At 39.6% G+C, this 24,730-nt stretch overlaps 1 protein-coding gene across 2 annotated transcripts in view; it reads left to right on the forward strand.

Moving 5' to 3' along the window:
• Csmd1 (CUB and Sushi multiple domains 1) overlaps positions 1 to 24,730 on the forward strand; it is a 1,611,441-nt gene that overhangs the window by 808,786 nt on the left and 777,925 nt on the right. For both annotated transcript variants that reach the window (XM_042262873.2, XM_042262874.2), the window contains exon 4: positions 18,794 to 18,988. In XM_042262873.2, the coding sequence (XP_042118807.2) occupies positions 18,794 to 18,988 (195 nt within the window). The remainder of the gene's footprint in view (positions 1 to 18,793; positions 18,989 to 24,730) is intronic.

Raw genomic sequence — 24,730 nt, forward strand, 5'->3', positions numbered from 1 at the left:
CAGTTCTCCTCTCTGTTAGTCCCATCTATACTTCCTGCCTGGCCACTGGCCAATCAGTGTTTTATTTATTGACCAATCAGAACATTTGACAAACAGACCATCCCACAGCACAGAGACTCTTGAAGAAACTCAAAGCTGAGAGAGCAAGGAAGTCTCAGACAGGAAACTCATCACTGAAGGGAAGGGACACCCTGGTGTTGTTTCTTTTCACAAGTCAGACGAGAACAGACAGATGAGCTGCCAATTCTGTCTGATTCCCATCTTCTACATGCCACTTCCTTTTCTTTCCAGGACTTATTCTTAGGGAAGGTAGCCAAGGGGGCTAGGGCATTTTTTTCTTTCTTCCCTTATTTCATTTTTGATTTTGCAGGACAGGGTTTCTCTGTGTATCCTTGGCTGTTCTGGAATTTGCTCTGTAGACTAGGCTGGGCTTGAACTCAGAGATCAGGCAACCTCTGCCTCCAGAGTGCTGGAATTAAAAATGTGCACCACCACTACCCAGCTCGAACTTTTATTACTAGGAAAAGCAGCCAAGAGGGCTGGGAATCTCTGTGTCTTAAAATACATTCTAGAGAAGGCAATCCTTAAGCAATCCAGTTTGTTCTAGACTTCCAGCTGGCTCCACATTCCCAGATCTTACATGTTGTGGTTGAAGGCAGACCATTTTCTCCCATCTCAACTAGATCCATGTTAACTTAGAGGAGCTAGTTAGTGCCCAGGATATCTTCTCAGTGTCTTTACTGCATTACTCTCTAGTATTGCTCATGAGATGGGTCCTTCCTGCTGGAACTCATTAAACACTGACAACTTTGTTATTCCCTCTACACCACACAGATAGTGATTAAAGTGTTGTATAGTAAATACATTTTTATGAAAACCTCTCTTGACCCTCAAAAGATTGAACTTTCATCAGAATCCATGGCAAGGCTAATATCCTTTGAGATCATTTGAAACTCTGTACATAACTGTTTATCCTACTGTGTTGCTAGAGTTTTCCGCCTTGCCCACAGTCAGGACAAATCTTTGTCACCCGCCAGTCCCACAGCTGCTATATAAGAGACTTATATTGCTTACAAACTGTATGGCCGTGGCAGGCTTCTTGCTAACTGTGCTTATAGCTTAAATTAGTCCATTTCCATAAATCTATACCTTGCCACGTGGCTGGTGGCCCACCGGCATCTTCACATGATGCTGGTCATGGCGGCATCTGGCAGTCAGTCCTTCTGCCTTCCTGTCCTTTTATTTCTCCTCTCTGTTAGTCCCACCTATCCTTCCTGCCTAGCCACAGCCAATCAGGTTTTATTTATTGATCAATCAGAACAACTTGACATACAGACCATCCCCCAGCATAGCCAAGTGCAGACTATCTCAGACACCTGCACTCAGGCCCATGGTCCTAATCATCCTCTATGCGGACCTGCTGGGTAACGCCACAAAGAACCCAAGAAGGGCTCCCACAGGACATACAGAACATCCCACAGCACTACTGTGTGCTTAGCCTGTTTAGGTTTAATCTGCCTTTAAGAGAACAGCATGGGTGTAGTTACTAATGCCTTGGATTTCCCATGCAATCAGCTTTTACAACCAAAGGTCAGTACGTGGCTTTAATGTTAAATTATGGACTCTTATTCTCCTGACCCAGAATGATGAATGTGTATATTGTTATCATTAGTTGAAAACAGCCAATAGGTAGAAAGCCTACCACATAGAGGTCCCAATGGGACACTTTGATTTCAACAACTGTGAACTTGTTGAACTGTCTATTTCATGATTACCCACAGGACATCAGACCACCAAACCTTATTAGAAACCAAAATACCCATTATTTGGTGGATCTCACGTCTTCCTGACCCAGGTGCCTCAGAACAGCTAGATTGCTGGGATGATTTTTCACCATCCCTGTATTATCCCATACAACTCCAACTCAAGCCCTTCATTTGACAGTAACTTTTTGCAAACACTAAGGATTGGAGAGGCTCATTAAAAATAAAGACTGAGATGATTCCTAGGAAGTCCAGACATCTCTAAGAAAAAAATACCTGACAAGCAACTGAACAGGAGTAAGCCATTCCTAACAGAAGAGTACACTTTGAGTTATATTGCCATATGATATAGTACATATCTACTAGATTCTGTATCTCTTGCCCCACCCCCACCCCCCGGGACTGTCAGTCACCAGGCAGGCGTTTTCCATTCTAACTAAGATGGCCAACAATGATGAAGAATATTTATTATTCTTGTTAACAATGGACTTGTGGGTAAGCTTTCCAAGTTTTCTCATGTGTTGACAAGTCAAGAAAATATCATATTTATATATACTGTGTATTTCTCTAGAGGAAACAACTATTTAACATAGATTTGACTGACAAACAGCTAATCAATAGATTACTCCTTTCCAGTAATTGAACACCCTCATGAGATCAGGTAGTCATTAGAATAATTAATTCATGATGGACTAAGGTCTGAGATGATAAAAAAAATTCTAGAACAATAGTATCTTCATATTGTCAAGATGAATACTATCCATACAGGAATTCACTGTCTAGAGATTCATTTGGAAGGCAGGTTATGGTCTATAAAAATAGAACTCTATGACTGTCAAGAGCAACAGGACATCCCTCTACCTGTTTGGCATCTCAGGTTGACCTTCATTCTATATTTTGTATTATTTATTATATTCCAACCCCTCACAATCTCTCCTAGGTCATGCATTTTCACAGTGCTGTAGAAACCTTAGAGACTGACAGAGCACAGGGAGTCCAGCTTGATGGATTCTGTACTTTGATTTCCTTTTGAAGTGTGTGTGTGTGTGTGTGTGTGTGTGTGTGTGTGTGTGTGTGTGTGTGTGTACTGTGTTTTTGAGTGCTCAGGAAATCTTCAGAGTAAGTCTTCCTGTTTAAGGGCCCAGTGACTAGGATGTAGTTCCTACAGACTGGTTAAAATCACTTCCCCTAATCAGAGAATGGAGACTCCTAAAAGCATTTACAGTAGATGGTGATTGAGGATGTCTTGTCTCCAAGGAGAGCATGGGAATAGTAGAGAGTTGAGCCTGCAGAAACCCAGTTCCTGTGTTTCTTTTCACATCAGTACAGCAGTTCAGGTCATCAATAAACAAGTCAGATGCTGATGGCATTTTTCAGATCCTAAAAAGAACCACTGGGATATGTGCAAATATTTTTCATTTCTTCTTTCCTCCTTCCTTAGAAGCTTAGCATCTTTCTCCAGCAGATTGAATAAAAAGATTATACTTCTGTTTTCTTTCTAATGGTAAGAATGCTAAGAGGTTTCCTTTCTGTTTTTCTTTCTGGTCCTCCAACTAAATGACAGATGACTGGATCCACAGTGTCTCAAGTGGAGGAGCAGGCACCTCAGACTGATACTACAGTTGTGCAGAGATGCCTGTTTTTTTTTTACTTCAGGCCACCAGCTTACCATCTAACCCAACATATCCAGGACAGCTAATGCCAAGATAGACTCTTCTAGTATCTCATAACCTTCTCAGTTCTAGAATTCCTCTTCTTTCTGGATACCTTCTTTGTGGTTTATTCTAAAATCTCAGCTCTGTCCTTTCAGTCAGCAGTGACAAGGATGGTAAGAAAGTCATCCTCATCACACAGAGACCCATGTTCAAAGCCAACACATGCAGAAAGAAATCCATGTTGACTGGAATTCTGCTAAGAGCAGAACCTTCAGTAGGAGATATCAAGGAAGAGCATGTGCACATTTTAAGTCATCTGTTTATATCTTTATTTAAAGAGAAAATTATCAATCATTTTGTGACTCATAAGACCTGTGCTCATAAGATTGTTTCACTATTATTGACATATCACACCATTTAAACCAACGAAACTAATCATACTTCACTCAGGCAAAGGCAGTTATGAATGGTGGCAGCACCAAGACCTCTCACACAGATTCTGTTCAGTCTACATTCTAACAAATAGCTGAACAGATTTGGCTTTCTGTGGCCTGCATACAGGCTTCATGGTGGCCACTATGGTCCAGGTTCTTACTGACCACACTACCTAAAGCTGTGGCCCTAGTTAGGCACCCCTCTTCATGCGTCTCACCTCTTCCTGTCCTGTTTACTGTTCCATGGGGCTTCCCTAAATGGTGACTGTGTCTATTCCTAGAGAATGCAAGCATTTCTCTGTCATGGAGATGAGAACCTTTGATTATAGTCCACCCTGTCCCCCTCTAGGTGCTACTGACCATTTCTCATACCCTCCACCATAGCAAATGTATCTTCTTGAGGCCTATGGAAACTTGCATGGGAATCACAGGGGTGTTGAGTATGTAGGTGTATGTACATGGCTCTATTCCAAACTGCTGAATCGGAGACTCTAGTATGCTCTGGAGTACCTCAGATTCCATTTTCTTTACCAGTCCTCTTATACAATGTAGTGATGAGCAAACTGCTTGACTGGCCAAGAGCTGAGATCCATCTAACTATGGGGTAGTGACCATCTCAGGAGATTTTTCCTGTGACACTTTCTTCCTGTCTTTGAAATACATACCAGGTGTGGACATAAATATTAGACATGGCTGATGTATAGGCAAACTTCCTCAAATATGATATGTCAGAATAGCTTTAAACTAGCTTTGAAGACATCACTGAACAGTGGTTGATTCCTCTGTCCCATGTATCCTGATCAAGAATAAAGGGCATCAGGGTCCCATGGTGACCAAAATCACCATCCTCAGATGCTGGTAACCATAAATGAGAGATTAGACTATACAGATATTTGATATGATGAGATTAAAAACTCCACAAAGTCCATATAAATGGAGCTGTTTCTGTACATAGAACAGATGCTCAGTGATATCATTGTCTGCCTTACCCTGTAGTCTGTGGCACACTGCCACCAGATTACCAGGGATTCTCAATCACACCTTCTCTTCAACACCCGTGAAGACCCATCCCACCACCAGCTATGGCTTTTTAAATCAATCACTATGTACCCACCTCCTTGTTGACATTTTTAAAAATCCACTGGTGATCATCAGAAGACAAAAATCAAACCCTGCTCTCCGTCTTAGGGGACTCCACTGTAGCACTTCTGGTGCTCACCAGTCACTCAAGCTGAGTATTTCTGAGAAAAAGTAGTGGCATTAGCTACAATAGCAGATTGTTGTTTGGATCACGTTTCTCTGCCCACTCAAAATTGCACTCTGTGCTGGTTTGCAGAGATGCAGAATTCCACCTACAGTCCATTCACTTCAAAACTGTAAGAGCGAGAGTGCTGGAAAAGTGACTTCGACCTTGTAGTCTCATTTAACTAAATTACACTATGGGATTGCATTTGCCCTTCAAGGCATGGCTGAATTGAGACACAGGGAAAGATGCCTAGCCTAGGTAATAGCTCGACCGATTTTTATCTCCTTTTTTCCTCCCTTTCCTCTTTCTTTCCAGCTTCCTTTTCTTTCTTTCTTTCCTTCCTTCCTTTTTTCCTTTCCTGCCTCCCACCCTCCCTCTCCATCCTTTCTTCTTTCCCTCCTTCCTTCCATCCTTCCCTATTTTCCTCCCTCTTGCTTGCTTCTTTCTTTCCTTGACATTTTTTTTCCTTTCACTGAAGTTGCTGGACTCAGGGCAGTGCACTTCATAGTGAAGTGAAGTTCACTTCAGCCTCCCATGGGGGAGGTTCCTGGTGGATGAGTCCTACTCCATCTGTGGATCACTTTTCTTCACCAGGTAAGGAGTCCCTTTGGATACAGTTGTGGATCAGTTTAGGACTGGTGTGAGCATGGGTTTAAAGTTAATCTTAGTGTGTTTGAAGTCCCTCCTGAGATCCAGGGCGTTTCTTTCCTTGAGGAAAGTGGTAACTTCCATGTCTGGGGAATTAATTAATTCAGCACTGTGCAACCATGGTCAGCCAGGATCTTCCTAACATAATACATGTATGTGGGGTCTCTGCTAATGATAATATCTTTTGAAATAATCTACCTAACCCCACTTTTGACGAAAATGCTTCTCACAGATATTCCATCTGGATTGTAAAGTGGAGGGCAATTTCAGAGTGTCATAATCCAAAGTTGTACACCAAGAGCACTGTCACAAACTTACCCTGAAATTCACCCCTCAGGATAACAGGTACTCTCTGTGCACAGGCACAGGATTCTCTGACCTTTCCACCAACTGGCACCCAGCTCACCACAAGACTGATTAAGGCAAATTCTACCCAGAAGTTATTTTTCTAAACATGTGACTGGTGCCCTGAGAACTCTTGTGCCTTGTAAAACAAAGGAATCTGGGAAACAGTCATAGTAAGAGGAATGACAGGTAGGCAGAATGACAAGGCACTGAGAAACAGCTTGGAAAAGCAAATTGCCTTGAGTTCTTAGGAGTTATCAGGACCAACCCCATGATGGTTTGTAAATATATCCAGTTAATATATTAATAATAAGAGGCTGGATATGGGGATTCTCTGATGCTTTTTAAGTTTCTTCAATATTTGAAAGTGTTTTAAATATTAAAACATGTGTTAAAAGTATACAGATGATAATCTGGGCCTTTCTGGATACACGCTGGATTGAAATATGCAAAATGTTGGGGGACAATTGTAGGTCTCATGCCTTCTTCATGAAAAAAGTGAGATTTCCTTCTAAAAGAATGGGATTGACATCTTAGAGTAGAAATTAAAAAGATAAACTGACTGTGAGGGATAATCTTAGGGAAAAATACTATTTTTTCAATAATATATAAATATAAACTAGATTCAGTTTTCCAGATATTATAATTCAGTCTGATCCTCTACTTACCATATATTTGTATTCAATACCACCTTATTAATATAGCCTTGACTATCTAATATAAAATTTAAATCCTCAAGAATTCAAACTACATCATTTTATTTTATTTTTCTTTCTTTCTTTCTTTTTTTTTTTTTTCTTTTTTTTTGGTTTTTCGAGACAGGGTTTCTCTGTGTAGCTTTGTGCCTCTCCTGGAACTCACTTGGTAGCCCAGGCTGGCCTCGAACTCACAGAGATCCACCTGGCTCTGCCTCCCAAGTGCTGGGATTAAAGGCATGTGCCACCACCTCCCGGCCATTTTCTTTTACATCCATATTTCCAATGTACAATTTCAAAATCTTCTGCCACAAAACATGTTTTGCTTATTCCTTTTATCCTGTCTTCTTATTTATGCCCAACATAAACCTAACAAGGGTTATATTTCAGCACTAATACCTACAGAAATATTTGATCCATCACAAGCCTTTAGTGTTTGTTGAGGACCTGTATAAATGGAGCCACACACTCCAATCATGCTCTTCCGTGCGGTCATGTTCTTGGTCTGTGTTGACTGCAATGAGGCTTAAGAATCAAAGCTACTTTTGTACACCAATCTCATCATTTTCCAATTGCCCAGATCTTCCAGAGGTGAATGGAAGAAAAGGCTTAGTGTTGAAGGCTATGCTGTATGCAGAATGCACTTTCCTGTCTCTCCCCTCCACTCCTGACAGCTACCATACCCTCCTGTTGTTGGGGTTGTCACTGATGTGCTTTGGGAAGACTGGCATTAAATAAATCACCTTCAGCCTTGAGCAGTGATTAGCTGGGCTGGCCTGGAGTTCAGGAGACTGTGAAGTCCGGGTGGCTTTCTCCTCAGTCTGGGTCCACTTAGCATCAATGTCAGAGAAAACATCTCATAATATGGATGTGCCCATTTTAAAGAATATATTTAATTCCATGCTAATATGGATTATAGTAGATTTTTCTGTGCTCACTGCAGTTTCCCAAGGGCTCACTGACACCACCACTCAATCATCTGAATGAGAAGAGAGTGGAATTCCCAAGGCAGCACTCCTCTTGGCTCACAATCCTTTTATATCTATGAGAAGTGCTCCATCCTGAATTTAGGAATTTTAGTCCATTGGTTCCCCATCTGAAAATAATTATACAATGTCCATATATCAGAGGGTGAGATGAAGATAACTTTAAATTTTCAACAACTCGCAAAATTTCTATAAATTGAAACTACATTCAAATAACATTTATATTATACATTAGCTATAGCAACACCTCTAGTCCTTTGTCTTGATGGAATCATGGAAAGCCAACAGTTGGTTGTAGGCCCTCAAAAATTAGGCAAATTAAACAATTCCACAAATGACAGAAGAAGCACAAAATGTAAGACAAAGAGGTGGGATTTGCTTTTTCCTCCTCCGTCTTTGCATAAAATATGACCTGCTTATTAGCATTGATAATTTGGAGGGGAGTGCTTTTTGAGTTAAAAAAGTTACGGATTTTGAAGTTTGCTTCATTGTAGCATCTGGTGACCTAAAATCACACAGCATTAGTCAATCCAGTGTCATTTGGGGACCCAACAAACACCCAAGTCAGTGAGTTAAATCACACTCTACCCCTGTGAGCAGTCTTAGGATCTTGGGATGTAAGAGGGAAGGCTGAGGGTGCTGTCAGCTCATGGGAACTCAGGACCTTCAAAGAACCCAGTGAACAGACACAGATTACATTTCATTGGTGGAGTTGGCATTCATTTTCAAAGGTATTTCTCCAAATTCTCTTTACTATTTATACTTTTCAATTTTCAAGTTTTGAGAAAGAGGCCAGAAGTTACCTGCATCCACACCTTCTCTGTGAAATCCCACAGGTTTACAATCCCCTCACTACCTCCTCCCTATATAGGATAGGAAACAGCCAACAGCTGGATAGCAAATGTCACAACAATATCTGCCTGTCCCTTTGTCCATTTTCTGTCCAGCTAGCCCCTAAATATGTTTTTATAACACTTTACTGAAAAGAGTGTGCATTGCAGTTACATCAGAGCAAAACTTGACTGTAAAGCATGATGAAGATATAGCCTTTGCACAAGTGTCTGCCTCTCTGATCTCCTCACTTCCTGATTCCCAAAAACCATCTTCTTTAATGTTAAATTAGAATAATGGTGTCTTGCTAGGAACATTGGAGTCACCCAAGATACTGCATGTGGTATTTTGGTGTTTAACGGTGAAACTCAGGGAATGCTAGATATTTTTTCTTTCTGATTCTGTGTCATTTATGTAATATTGAAGATGTGAATTTTATGCCTCGCCTATGGATCTTACAGAGTTAGGTAAACACTTGGACTTCTGAGGTTCCTGTTGGGGCTCTTTGACTTTTGCTTAAGGTTCTCAAAATGGCCATCAGATTGTCCCCTTCCACATTTCATGTGCCTCTTCATACAGACACAGCTCTTTAAGGTACATGACTGAGCTGGCTCTGGAGACTGTCCTGTGAGTCGGTGTGCCTGCTCCCTCCAGAGAGCGACCATCCCAAAGTGAGGGCCTTTGGGATCATCAGGAATAAGCACTTGGAATGTAGAGAGAATTTCTTGGCAGGAAGTACATGAAAATAATATTGACTCTTTGCAAAGAGTTTTATGGAGAACAATGCCTGACCTTGTCTTGACTATCTTACCCAACCCTTCCTACTCTCTTCTTCTTTACTCCCTCCTCATTCCTCTCTCCCTCCCTCCCTCCTTCCCTCCCTCTCTCCCTCCCTCCCTCCTTCCTTCCTCCCCTCTCTCCCTCTCTCATTACTTGCCATTTCTATTATATTGTAGAAGAGCAATTCTAATGACTTGATTGTCATATGTTTTATAATCTTTGCATCATATCTTCAAAATTCCCGTCTATGCATGACTTTCAACAATTCTCACAACTTTGATGCATTGTTCTGTCATTTTCCTGTGACCCAACTACATTCAAATATCCTCTTGGCCTCAGTTTTAAGTGTTGTTTTATTTGAATTGGGTGCGTGAAGCCATGCAAGAACCCCATACCCTGACCATCCCAGCATGATCCTGTCAATTACTAAGAGATCACTTGGGAATCTATATACATAAATTGGTTCTATCTCTTCTCTTTGAGGTTCTGTTTGTGTCCTACAGGTGCTCTGCTGGGGTCTTGATAGGCATATAAATGCTGTAGATTGTTGAAAATTTTTACACTTTTATGTTAAATGACCCTCTGTATTCTTGATCGTGTCCTTTGTACTAATTTGTGTGTGTGTGTGTGTGTGTGTGTGTGTGTGTGTGTGTGTGTGTGTTAGTAACATGGCTTCTCCTGTTCATTTAATGCATGAAGATGCTTCTTCTCCCACCTCTCCACTGTCATCCATTTGAATCTTTACATTTAGTATGTAGATGTTTAATGCAGCATAGTTCTGTGTGCTTATCTAAATCTCTGTATTTTTAAACATTTATTTTATGCATAAGTGTTAGTGCTGCTGTGTATTATATGCACCAAGTGTATTCAAGCCCTAGTGGGCAGTGGGTCTCCTGAAAAATAGAATAACATGGGGGTGTGAGCTTCCTGATAAGGGTGCTGGGAAATGGATCCAGGTCCTTTGCAGGAATAAATGTTCTTAGCCTCCAGGTCATCTGTGCAGTCCAGTCACTGCATCTCCACTGAAATAGTTATGTTGTTTACCTTTCCTATGACTATCTATTGAGACAGTTTGTTTAATCCTTCTAGTGTTCTCTTTGATCTGTGTTGGTTACTCTCATCAATTTCTTCCTTCACCTTTTCCTGTAGATTCACGGAGTACATTTGACGGAGGCATTGTATCTCCTTTGCTCTTTCATCACCTGTGATTTTGTTCTGTTGCTACTTGGAGACTGTCAGCTGCATCTTTACCATGTCATCCTCTGCTCTAGTGTGAGCTTGCACAATTGGGATCTGTTTTGGTGGCCTCACCTTTTTCTTCTTTTGTCACTATGTATTTTGTTCTTTATGTGTTTGCAGTTTTTAGTTTGAACTGTTGGAAATTTATTTAGATTACTGCTAGATATTTTGTATCCCTCACATTTTCTTAATCTTTTTTTTTTTTTTGGATGAGACTGCATGTTTGAAACAGTGAGCACTTATACTTTGCACATACTGTTTCTAAGGCTGGAGGCAGGCAGGGCATTAATGATATAGGTATTCCTTAGTGTTTAATTCTGTGTGTCTCTTTATTGGGGGTTTTTGCAATAACTTTCATCTAGATTAATTTCTATGGCATTTGTGATAGGGATAGCAAAGCAACACTTAGCTTCAGTTTCATGACACCCAGATAGCCTATGCCTTCTATTGGGGTAGATGAAGGTTCATGTGGGAACCAGCCAGGGAAAACAAAGTCCGGGGTAACATTTACCCATCATTTATACCAGCAAATGTGCTTTCAGTCTGTAAGCCAGCTCTGTGCCACTGTTACATGACACATGACAGATATAACCTATGAAGAGGAAAGGGTCATTTTGGCTGGTGGTTTTAGAGGTTTTAGAGGTGTCTGTCTGTAGTTACCTGAGCCTGTTGCTTTGAGCCAGCAGGGAGGAAGAATTTCATGATTGTGATTGGGTGGTGTGGGGAAACTGTTCATCCTCCAGAAGCTGAGGAAAAGCAGAGGTCTGCCGCTCAAGAGCTCCTGAATCAAGGCTTAACCCCAATAACCCACCTTCCTCTCCCTGGGATCCACCTGAAAGGTTCCACCACCTCAAATAGCACCATAAAGTATGACCAAACTTTAATGCATGGTTGCTTGGGGATACTTTTAGTACAAACTAGAGCAATGCCTCTTTCAAGAAAGTTTGTAATGTGTGTGTGTGTGTGTGTGTGTGTGTGTGTGTGTGTGTGTGTTCTTTGTCTTCAGATAAAGAAAGTTTCCAACCACTACTGAAAACTATCTTGAAATGCAGAATTTGGATCAGTTTATTCCTGGTCTGTCTACTGCATTCAGAGTTACCATTGCTCAGTCTCTCTGTTGTGTTCACATTGTTTTAACCTTATGCTCCATTAAGCAAATTTACCTGGAAAGCTGCTAACAAAATTATAAAGTACTATGCAGTAATTTTGACCTCATTTCTACACGAGAAAGTGTGGCAGTTATCCTGAATTTATATAATCTTGCTGTCAAAAGAAACTGTGGAGGGCACTGTAGACCCAATAGCTTGCAATCATCTACAAGAAAGACATTCCAGGTTAGTGCTGGCAAACGTTCTCTGCATCTACCTGCACTGCATTCTTCTGTGTGGCAATGAACTTTAGAGAACCTCTTTGCATCAGCATTTTCTCAGTAAACTGCTCATTATAATAATACTCCATATACATATATATTCATGAATATCTATATCTCATAAAACAGTATATAGCACATAGTGTGTTACAAGTATTATTAGTTATTATTAGGCAAAGAAATACATAAGCATTGATATTGAAAAATACACAGATTTTTTAATATATTCTCAGTCATTTTGATAACTATACTCAATTTTAAAGACCAGCCTGTTCTGACTTCCTTTTATTTTTCCCAATTTTATTCTTTTGGAAATATGAATTTTTTGTATCTCATTTTCTTACCACCTGAATAATGCTTAACAGTTAAGCAGTTGAGAATTATTGGAATATACAGAGCAATGTGCCAACCAGAGTATCTGCTAAGCAGCTGACTGAATCGCACAAATTCATGGTAGGCTTTCCTTTGTATCAGACCTGGACCATTGTCCACATCACCCAGTGGGTCTCTGGAGCAGAAACACAAGTGACTGACAGCTCTGATACCTCCAGCACCCTGTGCTGATTGCTTTGACCATAAACACTGGCCTCAGCTATTCACTCCACTCAAAGTTTATCTTTTCATTCTGATTTGAGCAAACTTCACCCTTCTACTTGGACATGCTCATCGCTGTGCTTTCCATTTAGTTCTCATAATTCTCCATGGAGCTGCTACTTACATGCTTCTTCTCGCCCATCCTCCCTTGGCTGATGAAAGATTCTGGGGTGAAAAAAATTGAGGATACACTTCAGGAACCTCAACATTTTTGTCATAATTCCACCTTGTCAGCATCTCCCCTTTTCTAGTCATAAATGAACAGATTCCAGGCCTTAAGATCTGAAAATCTTGTTTTTGGCACTCCTAAAGACTACATAATCAGATTCCATTTATCTTTTCCAAAGAATCAAAGGAAATGGGTGAAGAACTTTCCCTTATAAACTACTCACAGGTGAACACTCCATATCTGTTGTACCCTATATTATGTGAGAATTTGAAGATTTTTACTTATTTATTTGGCTTAAGCAAGGAGAAGACTATCAGGAAGGCAAATCTCTGCACAAATCCAGAGGGGCCCAGTTTCAGGATTAGCACATCTAATGGTCTAAGAAGGCCTCATTCATTGTACAGAGTCTGCTGAAGTTGCCATCATTCCTTGGAGAATTTCAAACTCTACTTGCTAGCCCTGTGTCCCATTCATTAATGAATATTAATGGTAGGTTTTTGTATACGATCATACCTTCACTTTTCTTTTGGGCAGGAATTTAATTTGACATCCATTTAATCACTTAAGCAGTTGGGTTAAAGGCTTGATGTGATAGCCAATTAAGTCACTGAATTGTGACCATAAGTACTTGCCAAATCAGAAGACTTGCCAAGTGAAATTCTGTAGCATAATTAGAGTGACAGTCCATGTTCCCAGGCCTGGGTGGTAACTACCCTGCTGTCTGATGGAACCTTGCCCTGGGAGCAAAGACTTTGCCCACAGTTTATTCTGCCTTAAGCCTTAAAGTTTAAGGAAATCCTTCCACATGACTGAATGCCAGCTCTGTGCAGAATTCTCATACTAGAAGAACTCCTTTCTTGGTCTCCCTATGGGCCAGGGGTCGCTTTATTCAAGCAAGGATTGAAGAGGATTAAATGAAGAGTTAAGTCAATTCAATGAGAGTTTGCTAAAGGCTTACTGTGCACTTGTTCCTGCAGGAGATGTGAGAAAACTTTTACCAACTTCAGGGAAAGCGTTCAAAAGAATAGTTTAAGCAAACTGGTGGAAATAATAATTGGGTTGAATAAAATTGACTTTAATTTTGTTTTCTTCCAACCTTAGATTTCTCTGTATCGGTAGCTTTTATTCTTCTGAGTCTTGAATATTTGCACAGACTAGTGATCATTAATCCATTTTCATAATTCCACAACTTTTATGAGATTGGCAATGGCTTAATAATATGAATAGTTTTGCATTTTCATTGTTTGTAGCTTATAATACATTTTCTATTAGGTCTTCAAATATATCTTTTTGATTGTTGGTGTTACTTCTACTAAAATTTGAGAAATTTAAAAAAATCCTGAAGATGGAGAGATGACTCAGTGTTAAGAGCATTGGCTGATCTTTCAGAGGACCTGGGTTCAATTCCCAGCACCCACACTGTAGCTCACAACCACCTGTGACTCTAGTTCCAGGAGATACAATTCCCTCTTCTGGCTCCACTGACACTGCATGCACATAACACACATACAGATAAATGGGCACAGACAACAAGTAAATAAATAAATAAATAAATAAATAAATAAATAAATAAATAAATAAATGCTTAAAATTAAGTACTACTCAAAAATAAAATAAAGTTAGTTGAAAATAAGTATTCTCAACCACTAAGTTGCAAATGTATAAATTTGTGCTACTTATCAAAGTGTTTGATTTCAATCATTCTAGTTATTTTTACTGGAAATATTTTAAATTCATTTTAATTCCTTGATGCCTATGTGTGTGTGTGTGTGTGTATGTGTGTGTGTGTGTGTGTGTGTAACATCAGAATGAATTGATTTAAAGTTATGCACTGCTAATGGATTCAGTATTTCAAATATGATATTCTATCCAATTGATTTTTATTTTTATTTTATGTGTGTAAATGTTCTATCTGCATGTCTGACTGCACCACATGCCTATCTGGTGCTCATGGAGCCTACAACAGAGACTCAAATTTGCAGAAATTCTAGTTGCAGATGCTTGCAAGCCACTGTGTGAGTGCTAAGATCCAACTCAGGTCCTCTGCAAGAGCAGCAAGTGCTCTTAACCACTCAGCCATCTTTCCAGCTCCCCAGTTTGTTTTTAAAGCATTTTTTTTTTGCGTGTGTTTTCATAAAGCCAGTGAGGTATGTAGTCCTTAGTCATTACAGTCTGAGAAGATGTACTCTGCCTTATGCTATTTGGTGGATTTGTCCTTTACCTGAACTACTGCAGGCAAAGCAAGAGCCTGCGGAGGGCCTGTCTTTGTTCGACACACGTCATATATAGAAACCAAAAGTCGTTCCCCTGTGTCAATCAATTTACACTTAGCAGAACCCCTCTCAGCCATTTGCAATCACGCTCACAATAGGGTCAGAAGGAACAGATATTTGGAGTCTGAAATATCAGCTCCAATATTCACACCTGGCCTGTGAAACAAACACTGATGAGTCCTCACTGAATTAACAGCTACTAAGAGTTACAAAACCGACCTGAGGCCACTTTCATGTCCCATATGCCCTGTCCTTCGAAATGAAGTCTTGCCTCACATACATGGTGCTTGATATGTGATTTTTGAATTCTGCTATAATCAAGTGTTAAGGTGTTAAGGTGAAGACAACCCCCATCAACAGGGACAAAGAGGATGATATAGAAGGGTCTCCAGAGTGGGTAAAGTAGTGCTCGCCCAACTTCCTGCATAACAACCAGACTCCACATGGACCAATGGTGTCCAGCTCACCTTCACAACTCCCCAGTTCCATAGACAGCAATGGTTACACACACACACTGCCCCTATATCCCTGACCCGACCCCTCAACCCCACCTACAAGTGTATACTATATACATATATATTATATATATGCATGCATATATTATATATACATATTATATATGTATAAGACTTCTGAGGCTTGTGAAGTGTGTGGACATTCCCAAAATCTTCTCTATCCATCATTCAGTGAACAACTGAGCTACATCAGTTTTTCTCTATAATAGACAACAATAGTACCTGTATCAATGTACATTAGAAAAAAATTTTTTTGAGACAGAGTTTCTTTTTGTAACAGTCCTGGCTGTCTTGGAACTCACTTCGTAGACCAGGTTGACCTCGAACTCACAGAGATCCCCTTGCCTCTGCCCACCAGTGCTGGGATTAAGGGAGTGTACCACCACACCCAACTAAAAAACTGTCTTCAGCAGTAGAACCTATGCAAGTGTTGAGCAGACTGTGCTCATCTCCGGAGTGGGTGTGTTGATTGTACTGCTTAGGACTGCAATGTCTGGTGCAATTCTTCTGAGTAGATCTGAAATGTTAATATACTTGCGTGGATGATACTGGTGTTTGGGAAAACAATGTATCTCGACATAGTCCATGAGTAAAAAAGCATGTGAGTTCTAGCAAGAAGTACTACGATGGGCTAATTAAACAGTCATTATCTTAGCAGGAAACCATGAGTTGTCTACAAAGAAGGCTTCAGAAAGCATGCTTGACTCTCGTCTCTGTACCTAGCTTGTTTCCTATGTTCGAAGTCCTCCAGGCTCAGTAGCATTGAGTGGGAACAAAGAACAAAATGGCATTGAGATGCCATATACTTAAAGGCCAAAGAGTATATGTACCCCATTTTCTTTTATACTTAAAATCATTACCATCATTATCATCATCACCGTCATCATCAGCATGACCATCGTCATGTGTATGAACATGTCAAGCACACATATGGAGGTCAGCGGATACATTCATGGAGTCTGCTCTCTAACTTCCACCTCCATTTGTGTCCCAGAGGATTGATTTGACTCTGGGCTTATGAGACAAGTACTTTACCTGATAATTCTTTGCACCAGTCCATTATTCATTGTTTTCTTTTTTAACCCACTTGTTGGTTAGTGCTGCTCCTGTGTCTTGGATGATGTGAACAGTGTTGCAGTAGAGGGGACGTGAAGGGGATTCTTGACACACTGACTCCTTCTCCTTCTTCCCTTGTCCTCTGTGTTCACTGATGCCACTGCTGGATTCCCTGGGAACTCTACATTTGGTTTTTGTTTGAGGAAAGTCATGGTTTTTACTAAAATGGTTTTATTCATTCACATCCATACACACAGTAGATAAAGTGTTCATTTTGCCAGGTGTGGTGGCACACACACCTTTTTATCCCAGCACTTGGGAGGCAGAGGTAGGAGGATCTCTGAACTAGAAGCCAGCATGATTTACAGAGTGAGTTCCAAGACATCCAGGGTTACACAAAGAAGCCCTGTCTCAACAAACAAATAGTGTTCATTCTTATGCCTCCTTCCAATAGTGGTTATTTTTGTCTCCCTATAGAAGCCCCTTGACTTCAATAAGGTGATGTCACACTATGGCTTTGATTTATAGTTCTGCAGTGCCTGAGGCTATACCTTTTCTTCTAATATTTCTTGTCCCTAAAAATGCAAAGGGGAATCAAATTATAATATTCTTTCTGTAAAGGACAGCAAAATGGACAACAACTTACTGAACTATTTTATCTAAGCTTCTAAACATTTTACAGACTTTTTTTTTTTTTTACAAATTGTTTAATAAAAAGTACACTACAGTATTTGTGAGCAGGAGCTTCACTACCATGAAGAGAATATTAACCACCTATGAACTCACTTTCATTTTCTAAATATTACTGGATGGAATATTACATCCTAATTAATGTATTATTTAATAATAAATAGACATACTTAAAAAAATCTCTAAGAACCACCCTTCATACACATACACACATGAAATGAACAGACAGCAAATAACTTATTCCTTTGGAAATTGGTTTTCATTTGAAAATATTTGTAAAATAGTATGTTTCCACAAATATTTGACTATTTCATAGAAACCATTGAATTGCTAGTAGGATGCTGAGTGTAGAGCAGAAATATGGAGATGTTTGTCTCTCATCCTTTCAACTGGGTCCTGGATCAGTTCCATCCCGAATTGCATTCTTTGGCCAGGGATCTCATCACCCTGAGAGTCCCCCATGCAGGTAGATTGTGTTAGAATCTTTGAAGGTGAAAAGAAAGCTCCAGAACAAGCAGAATCAAGACCCAACTTTGAGCTGCAAATCATTATAGCTCTTGACTTACCAACACAAATGGAGGAAAGGCAGCTGTGAATGCCTATTGAACAGACCCTAGGGCTGAGCAGCATTATTTCTCAAATTGATGGCTCAAGTGAAATTCTTTTATTTATTCTTTAGTGCAAATCTTATCTATGAGACATGGATTCGATACTGCTTAGTGATGTCCATCAGGAGTGGTACTGCTGCTGAGGTCTGAAAACAAATATGCATTGGGTACTGTTTAGTAGTATGTAATAGGTAAGGTGCTGATGCTGAGGACTGAAGATAAATGTGCTTCCAATACTGGTTAATGATGTGTGTCAGGTGTGGTGCTGATGCTGAGGTCTAAGGGTAAACATGTATTGGATACTGTTTAGTGGTGTGTATCAGGTGTGGTGCTGATTCTGAGGTCTGAGAACAAACATGCACTCAATACTGTTTAGTGGTATATCAGTTATGGTGCTGATGCTGAAGTCTGGGAGTGCACATGGATTAGATATTAGTGATATGCATCAGACATCATACTACTGCTAAGGTGTAAAGATAAACATAGATTGGATATCAATTAATGTTCTGTATAAGGCATGTTAGTAATAATGAAGTCTGGGTAAAATCCACAAGGGCATGTATCCATGCGCCAGCTCTGACATTATTTCTTCAGCTTGTTTTCTCTTCTTAGATTGTGTCATTATTATCAAAATAATCTAGATCTCTGTAAGACAGTATGTGAATAGAACTATAGTTTCATCCTTTAACCAAATACATCTATTTACACTTTTAAAAAGTCATTATAAGAATGTGCCAGGGCAGATATTCTAAACCCGAAACACATTCTCTTTTCAGTTCATAATCACGATGGATTATTTTTCTATTGCAGAGATTTTCTGATTTTAATAGTTCAAATGTATCGCTTATTTTCTGGTATAAATGCATCTTCTTTAATTTCTTTCTTTCCTTCCAACAGTTTTACCTAGTCACACGTGTGGAAACCCTGGGGAAATATTGAAAGGAGTCCTCCACGGAACGAGGTTCAACATAGGCGACAAGATCAGATACAGCTGCCTCTCAGGCTACATCTTGGAAGGTCACGCCATTCTGACTTGCATTGTCAGCCCTGGGAATGGTGCCTCGTGGGACTTCCCAGCTCCTTTCTGCAGAGGTAAGTGTTTACCTCCTATGCACCTGAGAAGTGAAGGCTGAACCTAGTGAGTGACTTTGTAGCTTGCGTTGGTAACTTTCCACCTACTTAAAGAGGGCAGCATTGGGCAACGTGCCCTTTCATCAACCCTGCCTTCAAAGGAAGTAAGACACAGCATGAAAGACCCCATGTTAAGACCCTAGCTCTACCAGCACATTAGAGCTGCTTTTAGACCTCAGATACCTGTTATGCTTCCTCTCTCCTTCACAGGCTTTATCAATCTCTATTCATAGAGTCACCTTTGTCACAGTGTCCTGACAGTTTATAAATTTATATTCTCCTTATTCTTCTATCTTTTTCTTAATAATTTTCCTTCTGTTGCCTCACATTCATAGTGTTCCCCCTGCCTCAGCTTCCTGGGAGCTATAATTTCAGGTGTGAACCACTATGTCTGGCTTTTGGAAAATTAAATTTCATGTTTCCTTGTTTAACCCTTCCACATTAAAAAAAATTAAAGATAATTAGACAGTTCAATCTCATCTCCCAAAGACTTTCCCAACACTTTAGCATTTGAAATGAGGTAACCATGGTGAAATGAACTATGTCCCTAGGAGTCCATTCAGAGTTGATGCCTTTCCCCAGTCCCTGGAATGTTCAGCCTCTGTGGTGGGATTATTTTACTACTGTTGTCTTTGAGAAAGCATATATCACATCTTGGGTTCTGAGTTCTTAAGAAAGAATCATCTTACTGGTTTAGAAATAAGAGAATAGGCAAATACTTATTGCATTTTTAATGAGATGTTGGAAAAGCAGCTAAGCAATCCATATGATTCAAGTCCCACACACACCTACCAGTGTAACTGTTGACATTCATTTCTCAGATAATACAAGAGAAGTTTGCTGAGTGGTTTGCTGGGTGTGGTGACTCACTCCAGTGATCCCAGCTCTTGAAAAATAGAGACAGAACTATCATGGTTCATTGTCGTCATCTGCTACATAGTGAGTTTGACATCAGCTTGGGCTATAGGAGACTATTGTCTCAAAAATAAATAAGTAAATAACAAAACAAAAGTTTAATTAACAATCTGACTTTTCATCCATGCTGATCTGCCAATCACTTATCAATACACTTATATTTTAATGCATCTTATTGCCTGGATCTTCTTTCAAATAATTAATGTTTCATGAGCTCTCTGTGATGCTAATGATTTTATGGTGATAGATCCCTAGCTGTGTAGCTAGTTTGGAATGGTCAGATACTATGGCCCAGAACTGCTTTCTCATTGAGTCTCCAGCAGAAGGGATGACATAAGATCCATGTCACAGGTATGGAATCTGAGGTGCTAGGTAGGAAGGGGTCCAGGCTCAGGTATAAGTTCAGAAACTGGAGCTAAGGTTCAGCACATTTAATGTTTTTTTTTTCTTATTCCTGGATAAATTCTGTTATGACTGTTTCTCTCCCATATAGCTATCAATCTTCTCCAAATGCTCATTTTTTCTGAGTGTTCCTAGAGATAATCATATCTTGTGTTATATTCTTGCTGCCAGTCATTATCTCTGTCTTTCTGTTGTCACAATGGAAGTGTCCTCATCGTCCAGAGCATGGATTCTTTCTCCCCTGCTTTCCCACAGTACTTTGGAATAATTGACCCATTTGAAGGACAGTGATCAATTTGTTTGAAAGACAGTGCCATTGGGGTGTCCCAGAGTCCCCTTCTTTCTTCTCCCTCCTTCCTACTGCAGTTGCCTGTCATGGGCTGCTTATTTGGGTGACCTGGAAGTTACTAAGTTGCTCATGCAGTCATTCCCTGTACTGTGTAGACCTCAAGCTTCATTATTTCTTCCAAATTGTTTCTTCTACCTCCCTTCTCACATACACTGTATCATCTCATTTCAATGACTAAAAAGACAAAGTTGAAGTGCCTATTTTATTATTTTGTATAGTCAGCTAATGTCTAAAGTCTACTCCTACAATGGTCTGTAACCTCCAGGATATAATCTCAGCCTTGAGAACCAGGAGTTGCAACATTCTTGCTTTATTTCTGCATGAAAACTTAACTAACCCCCTGGAATTTTTTCTTTAGACATCTTTTTTCCCCCTCATATTGTCTTTATCTGGATCTTTTCTTAAGCTAAAAAACTTTACCAATTCTGCAATTATATATTTTATAAAGTTAAAGTTGGTATAACAACCTTTCAATGATCTTTCTTGTTCTTTAATCAAGTTTTATTAAGTCCTAACTTAATAAACACATTCTTCTATGTCAGAGAATACATTTATATTCATACTTTTCCTTTTCTAATTCATGGCCTGGTAACAATTCGAAGTTCATAAAATAAAATAATTTGAGAGACATGCCACTTCTTATTGACTGAGATAATTCAATAATAAAGAAAAAGTCAATGGTCTAATGCTGATAAATGTGTGGAGGTGGCATCTCCAGGAGCCACATTTTAAAAAAAAATCTCGGCAGTGTGGGTGAGCTGAGCTTTAAAAATGAAATGAGTGTCTTTTCTGATTCCCAAAAGCTCTGGTTGTTTAGTTCCAGAAAGTGTTGGAGGCTCCTTCCCAGCAGTCTCACTACCGGTAACATCACAATATTGGCTCACAGGACTTCTGGCTAGCATTATCAAATCCTTCTTTCCCTTTCCACCACAAGTGTTGAACTGACACAGTAACACCTAAGTGTAATACATATATAAGTTATGGGGTGCTCTTCACAGTAACATCTGTAGTCATACTTTCGTGGGGTCAACACATGATGAAGTGGGAAAATCACAGCAGTTCGGAAGGAGCAGCTCTTCAGAACATGAGCTCAGGGTTCTCCCTTCGGAGCCATCTTCCAACCACATCTCCTTCCTCAAGTTTCAACCCATCTCATCTCTTCCATAGTTCAACTTGGATGACTGTCCATCATCACCATCATCATTTATCACCTCTGACAGGTGGACCATTTCAATCTGCATAAAATGGTGGATCTTTAGAGAAGAGAAGTAAAGGTGGACATGAGGCTCCAGAGGCAGTCCATGAAGGGCACAGTGGCCTATGAACGAAATGCTTTCTTAACTTGCCTTGGGTTCCCCACTTCATAAATTATTAGATCATAATGTTAGCTGTTGCTATATCCAGCATTCTTTGATCTCAGGGACCTTAAAAGACAAAAAGAGCTTCAAGTTCAAAGCAAAATACATTGTCAAGTATGAAGCATTAAAGACAGTCCTGGCTGTCCAGATGAGGCCAGGGTTAACAACAAGAAGAAAGAAAGTAGGTAAAGGCATTACTCATAAAATCTTTCATAGAAAATGAATCATATGGATCCCATGTTTGTAAGAACTAGGCTGCTGGTCTCTCATCATGGCCTCATCCTACATGGGTTATCACCTAGGCAATGCATGGACACCAGAGGACCTGATGGTCACTATGTATGATTCCACATCTCAGCTATTGTAAATTGTACTACAGAAAAACTGGTCACCCAATAATCTCTCTCATGAAATTATTAAATTTCCCTTCATTGGATTGTTGGATGTCATTGCTGCTTTATTTGAGGAGACTTAATCCTTTCTATAGTAAATTTGTTAATTTACTTCCTTGACAATCACCCATCATCCATCATGTATAAGAATTCCCTTTTCTCTGCATTCTCACCACTAGTTATTTGCAAGTTTATTTGCATTTATTTATTTACACAGTCTTTAGATAACAGTTCTTCTAAGTGAGGTGAAATTACACCCCCTTGGAGTTAATATTGGTATTTCTTGAATTGCTGGCTAGTGGTGTAGTCTCTTATGGGAAATGTCCATTGCAACCCCCAGTTCAGCTTCCACCTTATCGTTATAGTTGTAACAGTTCTCTGTGTTTTGAGTGATGTATGGATTCTGATTGTTCTTCTCCTCTCACATGGATGATGACATGGAAACATCCCTCATTCTTCAGAACATCTCACATTATTGTTTCCTTTACTGTGCAGAAGTTTCACAATATGATAGCCCACCTGTCAATTCCTGTAGGTGTTGCTTGTGATTTGGCGATCTTACCACAGTATCTTAGCCAATACCAATGTCTTGAGATGTTTACTTTGTTTCCTTCCAGAAGTTTAACCATTTCACATTTTACCTTTAGGTTTTGTACCGTATTCCCTGAATTTTAAAGCATTGTTTCATTTTCTCAAGTATATTCTTGGATTATATTCAGTGGTGTGCTATATCATCCATGCTGTATCTGACATGAGATGCCAGAATAAAGGAACTTAGTTATCCACAAAAATGCTATTGAGGGATAGGATTGAGAGATAACTTATGGTGAAGAGCATGGGTCACTCTTGTAGAAGACTTGGGTTTGAATTCCAGCACCTACAAGGTGGCTCCAACTGCCTCTAACTTCAGTTCCAGGGAATCTGACTCTTCTGTATAATGTACATATGCGGTGTACGTACACTTGTGCAGGCTCTCCCCCCCACACATAAATAAAAATGAATATATCTTTTAAGATACTATTGTAAATACAGTTATATACATTTATAAATAATTGATAGATGATAAATAAGTAGATAGATAGATAGATAGATAGATAGATAGATAGATAGATAGATAGATAGATAGATAGATAGATAGCTGATAGGCAGGTGACAGGTGGTAGACAGACAGGTGATAGATAGATAATGCATAGACCAATGAACTTCCTATTAATAGTCTCCAAATTTATACAGAGATATTTACCATGTCCCAGGCAAGCATGACTGATGTGGCTTATCAAGGGAACTGATAGCAACTGGGATCAACTTGTATTAAAGACACAGAGATCACAAGACTCAGCATTTGGCAATGGGCTCAAGGGAACATTCAGTGACTCACATCAACATTGCTTGGGCTGCTGGTAGCTGCCTCATTGTGTGGAGTGGCCTGTCCACTGACCATGCACTGCCTTTACACATGGGTGAGACCCAACATTGAAAAGAGTTCTTTCACCAAAGAAACAGATGAAATTTATTTGAATGATAGACTGTATTAGCCTAAAATATCCAAGATTTTATCACTGGGATGCACAGTCAATATTAATGACTGATGGGATGTTTTATAGTCTTCTTCATGTTAATATCAAAATCTAGTATAGATTTTACAATGAACACATATCTCTGTGCAAAATATGAAACCTACATTTCAAGTTATCAGGGACACCTAAGCCAATGGCTGCTACTTTGAACAGTTTAGTCAGTATCTTGATTAATTTAAGTACTTTTATTTATCTTTTCTAATTTTTTTTGACACATGATCTTACTCCATAGCCCAGGTTGGTCTTACCTAGCAGTGATCAAATCCCTCTGTCTTAGCCTACTGGCATTACAAGTGTGAGCCACCATGTTGTGTCTTCTATACTTGTTCTTGTTTCATTTAGAGTTCTGATGCTTTAAATTAATGGTACACAGTTGGTTCCGCACACAGATGTAGATTAATTATAAAATTCGATAAGAAATTGGGCCTGAGATAACAAAGAAGTGATGTGATAAGGATTCTTTCTTATCTTCCGAGAGACTGCTGAAACATGTTTTAGCTAAAAAGGCCCAGAGAGCAGTATCTACTTCGAAATTAGTTTGCCAAAAGCTAAATGTAAGAGTGTTCTTCCCTTGATGGAAGGCAATGTGAAAGTCTTCTGCTGGCTGGGAATACCTCCATATTCAATCCTTTAGGACTCATTAATGTTCTTACTAGCATTATATGAGGACTCTTCCTATGTTCCCACACCTTTCCTGACATCTGCTGATT

The sequence above is a fragment of the Peromyscus maniculatus genome, chromosome 17 (genome assembly GCF_049852395.1).
Source record: "Peromyscus maniculatus bairdii isolate BWxNUB_F1_BW_parent chromosome 17, HU_Pman_BW_mat_3.1, whole genome shotgun sequence".
Classification (NCBI taxonomy): domain Eukaryota; kingdom Metazoa; phylum Chordata; class Mammalia; order Rodentia; family Cricetidae; genus Peromyscus; species Peromyscus maniculatus.